An 8,196-nucleotide genomic window follows, 5' to 3' on the forward strand; every position below is an offset into this window, starting at 1 on the left:
GCATACATTGCAGAAAATCTAAATCAAGCATTTAACATGTGCATTACCTCACATACTTATCATTATGTGTGTGTGTTTTTGTGTGGTGAAAATACTTAAAATCTACTCTATTAGCTATTTGTAAGTACTGAAGTACACTTCTGCTTTTGCCTGATCTTGCTATAGAAGAACCAATAGGAACAAAGAAAAAAGATAAATGAATATTTGCTGATCCATGGAATGTACCAGTCACTTTTACATATATATTTTTACTAATTTATCATGTTTCAGGCCAGGCGCAGTGGCCCACGCCTATAATTCCAGCACTATAGGAGGCCAAGGTGGGTGGATTGAACCTGAGGTCAGGAGTTTGAGACCAGTCTGGCCAACATGGCAAAACCCTGTCTTTACTAAAAATATAAAGGTTAGCCAGGCATTGTGGTGGGCACTTGTAATCCCAGCTACTTGTGAGGCTGAAGCAAGAGAATTGCTTAAACCCAAGAGGTGGAGGTTGCGGTGAACTGAGATTGTACCACTGCACTCCAGCCTAGGTGATAGAATGAGACTCTGTCTTAATAAAATATCCAAAGACTATTAAAAATTCATGTAAAAAAATTAAAAGGCAAACCCATTAGAGAATTAGAGAAAATGAAGCATAAGGAAAAGAAGCCAGTTGAGTTGCACAAAATGCCTGCCATGAGGACTTTGCACACTTGCTGGCAGTGATTACAAATCAGACTCAAGGCTTGGAGACGTTTGACTTTGTGAGCAGTTATATGATTCACGATGTTCATGAGATCAAAATAAAGCAATTACCCAGGGGCAGCCCAGCTAGTTCTGGAAACTGAGAGAAAATTCTCCCATGAGTCTTCATAAAGAAGACTCTCTAAAACATTTTATTTTGGCTGCCAGTGAAAAGGGTTGATATCCTTTTATGAAAGCTGAGGAGTCCAATGAGATTCACTGCTGTCTAGAAGCCAGCAGAGGTTGTATCTGTGCATAGGTCAAGGCTGTCATCTTTAGCCCCTAGATATCTCAAGCTGTACCTTTGTGATGAGCTTTCTAAGATAAGCTTCATACCACCGTCTGCAGTTATTATGCATGTTTATTTGTTTACTGTTTCTTCTCTCCAATATATTATAACCCACACAAAGGCAGGATTTATAGGTGTCTTCTTTATTCTTACATCCCCACATAGCACAAAGTCTGGTGTATATTAGGAACTCAATAGTTATTGAACGAAGGAAGAAATGAAGGAACGGTGGTTAAACGTACCTAAAGTAACTGAATTAATCTGTTGAGAGGAATTTTTAACTATTTATAATTCCGGTTAAACTAATTAGCTAGCTTTAAGAAAGTTTGACTGTTTACCAGAATGATTGCTCTTAGAATAACTGATAGTAGACATTCTTCTTATACTGTTGGTAGACATGGTATCAAAATCCGGTAGCATCAGATGATCACCCCACATAAGAAACTTGTTGTCGAGTAGTTTTTGTTGTTGTTGTTGTTGTAGGTTTTTTTTTTTTTTTTAATTTTTTTGAGATAGAGCCTCATTCTGTCACCAGGCTAGTGCACTGGCGCAAACTGCAACCTCTGCCTCCCAAGTTCAAGTGATTCTACTGCCTTAGCCACACGAGTAGCTGGGACTACAGGCACGTGCCACCATGTCCAGCTAATTTCTGTATTTTTAGTAGAGACATGGTTTCACCATGTTGGCCAGGATGGTCTCGATCTCTTGACCTTGTGATCCACCTGCCTTGGCCTCACAAAGTGCTGAGATTGCAAGTGTCAGCCATTGTGCCCGGCCAAGTGAGTAGGTTTTTAAACTCATATCTCATCAAAGAGCTCACAGAAGTTCAGAGAATTAAAATTATGTATTTATTTTCCACTTAATAAAAATAACAAAAAAATACATTGTTAGTAGCACACTAGTTAAATGTTAGGCCATGCTAGAATAATCCAGGTGTTTGTGGAAGCTAGTTGTATGGCTAACTTTTCTTGCCTTCTTTTCAAATATGGATTACTATCATTCCTGATGAGAGTATGCATGAATCCATTTCCTATGGTGGCTGATTAAGGGCTTTGTCCTCCTACCCTGCAGAGACACAGAATACAAAGGGCTGCAGCTCTCCCTGGATCAGATCTCAGCCTCCAAACCAGCCTTCTCCTATGCCAGCAGCTCCACTCCCACCATAACTGACAACAGAAAGGGGGCCAAATCCCGGCTCTCTAGCTCAAAGTCAAAATCCAGAACGTCCCCATACCCTCAGGTAAGTGCATTGCTGTTTGCAATCTTCTTTTTTGGGGGGACATGGTTTGAACTTGAAGTTGAGAAAGTATTAAAACTGTTTGGAATGAATTATCTAGTTTTAATAACTAAAACTTCTGTAAATCTCCAAAGTTCTCCAAACTCTCTGCCTCCTTTTCCTTTAAAATAACTGTGCTAGTAAAAATTTGAAATGATGTTGTGGTTTACCACATTAATTAAAGGTCATGAGAATCTAGTTGCTGTCAGAACTGTAACTTCTTTGTGATTTTGAGGAGATTGATCCTGAATTTCCCTCCAACCCCGTGAGTGACCAGAAATATGTAACCAACAAAACAAAAGACAGGAAACAAGAGTTTAATGTAGAAAAACGAATCTTGGAACAGGAACTAAAGAAAAAGAAAATTAAGAGGGGGAGGCAAAGGATCACGGATGCATGTCCTCGTGCAATTTGAACACAGACTGGCTATTTACTAGAAGGAATGAAATAGAGAGTGTCTTCCAGATGGCAGGAATGGTAGGAAAAGCAAATTATTCTCATATTTGCAAGGTGGAGAGAAGATTAAGCCCCAAGATGTATTCCAGAAATATTGCAAGGTACAAACAGGATTCCTGGTTCTTGGAAGAAAAAAAAAATTTTTCTGTTCAGTCACAGACATAGAAACTAGACTATGTCAAAGTGTGTACACAGCTTTCCTGGCCTGAAGGAAGTAGGACAGGACGGAGAATTATCCACTCCCAATATCCTGTGGCCTCCTTATCTCCATCCTTCTCTTTTAATAGCATCATGTCAAACCTCCTGAAGTTCACTAGAGTAGCTCAGGAGATGCTACCTGGGCTAGTATAAAACCAAACTGGAGGCTGGGCATGGTGGCTTATGCCTGTAACCCCAGCACCTCGAGGTGGGGGGATCACTTGAGGTCAGGGGCAAGACCAGCCTGGACAACTGGTGAAACCCTATCTCTACTAAAAATACAAAAAGTAGCTGGATGTGGTGGTGTGTGCCTGTCACCCCAGCTACTCAGGAGGCTGAGACTGGAAAATGGCTTGAACTGGGGAGGCAGAGGTTGTAGTGAGCTGAGATCATGCCATCGCACTCCAGACTGGGCGACAGTGATACTCTGTCTTAACAAAACAAAAACAAAACAAAACAAAACTAGTTTCTGAGTCACTTATTCCTCAAGGTGGTCTTTATCATTTATTTTTAAACATATTTTATAAGTAAAAATGACAATCTGGTGAGTATAGAAACTATTGTTTCCTTATTTGTCAGACTTACGTTATTCTGTTGATATCTGTAAGTGTATACTATGTGAGAAAATGTTCACTGAACCAGTGGTCACTAAGAAGCTACTATTTGCTTGATTATTTTAGTGGCTTGGTATATGAAGATGAGAACAACATGGTCTCTCCCTCTAAGAGACTTATGTCATGTGGCTTGAAATTTTCCACAGAAGATCGTATTTCTTTACTCTGGCAAAAGAAAGGAGAGTAGATGTATAATGCCCAGATATTTTTTAGTGTATAACTTCCATTATAAGGACTGAGCACTTTACGTATCGAGTATATATTTTAGTCAAAGTCACTGCAGAAAAGGAACTTCCTCCTCTTCTTTTTCTTCTTCTTCCTCCCTTCCTCCGCCTCCTCCTCTTTTCCTCTGCCTCCTCCTCTGCCTCCTCTTCCTCCTCCTTTTCCTCCTCCTCCTCTGCCTCCTCCTCCTCCTCCTTCTTCTTCTTTTGAGATGGAGCCTTGCTCTGTTGCCCAGGCTGAAGTGCAATGGTGTGATCTTGGCTCACTGCAACTTCTGCCTCCTGGGTTCAAATTATTCTCCTGCCTCAGCTTCCCCAGTAGCTGGGATTATAGGTGCCTGCCACCACATCTGGCTAATTTTTTTGTAGAGATGGTGTTTCACCATGCTGGCCAGGCTGGTCTCTAACTCCCAACCCCAGGCAATCCAACTGCCTCGGCCTCGCAAAATGCTGGGATTACAGGCGTGAGCCAGGAGCCGTGAGCTCCCAGCCAGGAGCTGCTGCTTTTTACAGAACATCTAATGAGAAGCTTTTCTTATTGCTATCTTGTACCTTCGGAAGAGCGTTTTGTGGTTTCTTTTTACTACTCGGAAGGATGGATTATGCCTTTGGGTAGTTATTTCTTTTAATATATAGATGTGTTGGACACATAGGTGAAAGAAGAATTTAAATTAGAAAGTACTAAGTAGGAGTTTGTCCATTGTTATATAGAAATTAATCCACGAAAATAAAATCTTCCTATTGGACCTTCAAAGCCTCATGTCTAGTCTATGTTTTCTTTCATGCTCAGATCTTAACGTCTAACATTTCTGTTAGTTCACTCTAATGGTAGACTAAATGTTCTAACTACCATTAGACTACCCCTTCTACGTGGTGAGGATGGGTAGAGAGGAGTTAATTTGAAAGTTATACATGTTCTATGGTTTAAAGAAAAGGAATACAGATGAGTAGAAAGTAGAAAATTTTCTTTTTTAATTTTTTATTTTATGTATTTATTTATGTATTTATTTATTTATGTATTTATTTATTTATTTATTTTTTGAGACGGAGTTTCGCTCTTGTTACCCAGGCTGGAGTGCAATGGCGCGATCTCGGCTCACCGCAACCTCCGCCTCCTGGGTTCAGGCAATTCTCCTGCCTCAGCCTCCTGAGTAGCTGGGATTACAGGCACACGCCACCATGCCCAGCTAATTTTTTGTATTTTTTTAGTAGAGACGGGGTTTCACCAAGTTGACCAGGATGGTCTCGATCTCTCGACCTTGTGATCCACCCGCCTCGGCCTCCCAAAGTGCTGGGATTGCAAGCTTGAGCCACCGCGCCCGGCCGTATTTATTTATTTTTAAAGACAGGATCTCAGTGTGTTGCCCCAGCTGGAGTGCAGTGGCAAGTTCCTAGCTCACTGCAGCCTTGAACTCCTAGGCTCATGCAATTCTTCCCTGTTGTATCTGCTCTCTTAAGTAGCTGGTACTACAGGCACACAACAACATGCTCCACTAATTTTAAAATTATTTTTTCGTTTTTGTAGACATGGGAGTCTCACTTTGTTGTCCAGGCTAGTCTCAAACTTCTGGCTTTGAGTGATCTTCCCACCTCAGCCTCCCAAAGTGCCCATTCCTCATTTTTTCTCTCCAAAATTGTTCTTTCTTTTAGAAGAGTTCAATGATGTATAAAAATGTACATGCGCATGCATATGTTCACATAGGATTTATCTTGAAGTTTGTATATTTGTTATTGTGGTTATTGTGTAAGTGTGTATATTTATATAAATTAATCCTTAGAATTTCAACTGTACATCTATTTTGAAGTTGCACATCATAAATTAACCTTACTTAACATTTATGTGCCTAGTTAAGGTTATTCTTTCATTGTGTTTGGATAATCATGGTGCTAAATCAATTACTGACTGAGTTCCTACTGCATGAGTTGCTGATAACTTAGAGAGCAGAAATGGAACATGCTATCCTTGCTGGTATAGACAGACAAGTGAACAATGAATTGTCATAGGCCAAGAGTTTCCTCTAGGGAACACTGGAAAAGCATGATCTCCAGGGCAAACTCATCACCATTTCTGTTGGAAGAAAGCAACTTAGAAGCCCTCCATCTTGGATTCTAAATTCTAAGAATTTTTAAAAAATTAGCTTCTCAAAAATCTTATTTGGTCCAAATTGTTTGTACATTGTCAAGAAATAATTCACTTTTAATTTTCATGCATCATTGCTATTATATGTCTTTGACTTAGCAGATGCTAGCTGAATACCTGCATTAAAAAAATAGTTCTCTGACCATCATGGTACTTGGGAGTTAGGGGTTGGATAAAAAGTGCTAGACTACCAAAAAGTGGTATAAGAAATGCTCTTAGGTTTTGCAGTACCAATGAAGTCATAAATTATATACTAGAATAAGTAGCATCTAGGAGAGGGTGTATACAAAGGACATTGCAGGTGGTGTGAGCAATGTGGACTCTGGCCTGGCTGAGGAAGGTGTTGTGGGAGACCTGGTGATGAGGGTAGAACTCAGGTATGTGGGCATAGGGGAAAGGAGAGGGGACTTCAGAAAGCCTAAGATTATGAGGAAATGCGGGAATAAATTGTTAATGTTATTGGGTCTGGGGATGGAGTGGAGGAGGGTTGATATCTTTCAATGAGAGCAAAGAAGAAGTAGTGTGTTTGGAAACATAGATCGATATCAACTATATGCTAGACCAAAGAGTTTAGAGTTTGTTTTTTTTTGGGAACTAGTAAAGGTTTTGAACAGGAAATGAAAGGATTAATGTGATCGAAGCAAGGAAAACTATTTAGGGGACTAATTTGAATGGTCTAGTTTGAGTCTATGAAGATCTAAACTAGTTCTCTCCTGAAATAAAAGGCACTGTAGAGGAAGAATGGATAAAATGTTTTATCCTTGGTTGCTTGTATTTTTTCTTGTCATAAATATATTTTGATTATGTATTTATTTGGAAATTATACTTTTAAAGCTTACTTTCAGTAGTTATTGATGCACAGATTGGATTCTCCTTTTTGTGTTAATAGCTGCAAAATAAATTATTTTTTAGTGACTAAATGATAAAGTTTTAATTGTATTTAATTTTAAATATTTCTGTCCATTTTTTCAAAAATAAGGTGATGGTCTTTTTTGTTATTTACATATTTTTGGCATGCAAATTCTCATCAAAATTTTCAAGAGCAAAAGCCAAATTGGACTCATAGGGTAATGTCTTGTGCCTCTTTAGCTACTTATATAAATGGTGATTTAGTGGTTCTATCACTATTATTCATTAGGGTTTTTGCTCTGACTAATATGTATTAGGCATAGCTAGAAATTTCTAACAGATACCTAACAAATGGCTGACAGTAACACTGCTTTTTGGAATTATTTAGGCATCCTTATATGAACATTCAAGACATGCACAAATTTTAATTTGCTACCACTGTAAGAATTAAAGAAAGAAGAGAGAAACATGAAGCGTGGCTTGCCAGTCAACAAGGACAGGTTTACTTTAGAAAATGAACCTGAGAGAGACTTCTGGCTGAGTTAGGTCAGAGCCATACTCTCTTTCAAAGAGTTTTTAAGGTTTCAGGGTGGAAGAGTTTATTTGAGGCTTAGACTTCTTCTGCGTCTCTTTGTTGTGCTTATCTGGGAGGGAGAGTTGTATGTGTGTTCCCATACATCTTCCTGCAGCTGCAGGCATGCCCTCCAGTCTGCTTTGAGCTTCCCTATCTCAGTATACCTGAAGGGAAAGGAATGTGCTTATTAAGGCCCTCTGTTTTGCTGAGGCTTATTGTATGAGTGAAGTTTGGCAGTTACCCCAGAGTTGTCTTATCTGTGTTTTATTGTCTGCTTTTTCTGTCTGCTTGTAGTTAGAAGAGAAGCAATTTCCCTGAAATGCATGAGGCTAGAAAGGGAGCTGAAACTTATAGTGGCTGTGTTGTCTGAAGGTGACGATTCTCCTGCACTGTCAACCACCATTCAGTTTGTCTGCATTAGTAGATGAAACTTTAGGTCCCTTTCTAGTATAAGACGCCCTTAGGAATGATTTTAGACTTAATTATATTATGGCCACTTAATGAATGACTCAGATACCTTTGTAACTCCTGGGACAGGAGAGGTCAAAATAAAATTGTTTTAGAAGAATTGTAAGAAATATTATAGTTAATTTCAAAAGATTCTGCCCATAGCTACTGTGCTGCTGTATGGTGGCAATCTTACCATTATGACAGTTGTATTTTATTGTTATAAGGTTTGTTATGCTTATGAAAATAGCAATGTATTTTTCATAGTTCTGTTGAATTAGAAATACTGAGTTTATAGAATTTATTTCAAAGACTTTATCTACTAGAAATTGCTACAATATTTTCTGTCTATTTTAATGAAACTAGTAACAGCCACATTAACATCAGTTGGATGTTACCTTGCCATAGT

The 8,196-nt window shown here is 38.9% G+C and overlaps 1 protein-coding gene across 2 annotated transcripts in view; it reads left to right on the forward strand.

Annotated features, from left to right (window-relative positions):
• The window catches only part of SIM1 (SIM bHLH transcription factor 1), a 79,744-nt gene that overhangs the window by 43,342 nt on the left and 28,206 nt on the right, over positions 1-8,196 (forward strand). For both annotated transcript variants that reach the window (XM_003922909.4, XM_010333765.3), the window contains exon 10: positions 2,084-2,252. In XM_003922909.4, coding sequence (XP_003922958.1) covers positions 2,084-2,252 — 169 coding nt within the window. The remainder of the gene's footprint in view (positions 1-2,083; positions 2,253-8,196) is intronic.

This window comes from Saimiri boliviensis, chromosome 4, assembly GCF_048565385.1.
Source record: "Saimiri boliviensis isolate mSaiBol1 chromosome 4, mSaiBol1.pri, whole genome shotgun sequence".
Classification (NCBI taxonomy): Eukaryota; Metazoa; Chordata; class Mammalia; order Primates; family Cebidae; genus Saimiri; species Saimiri boliviensis.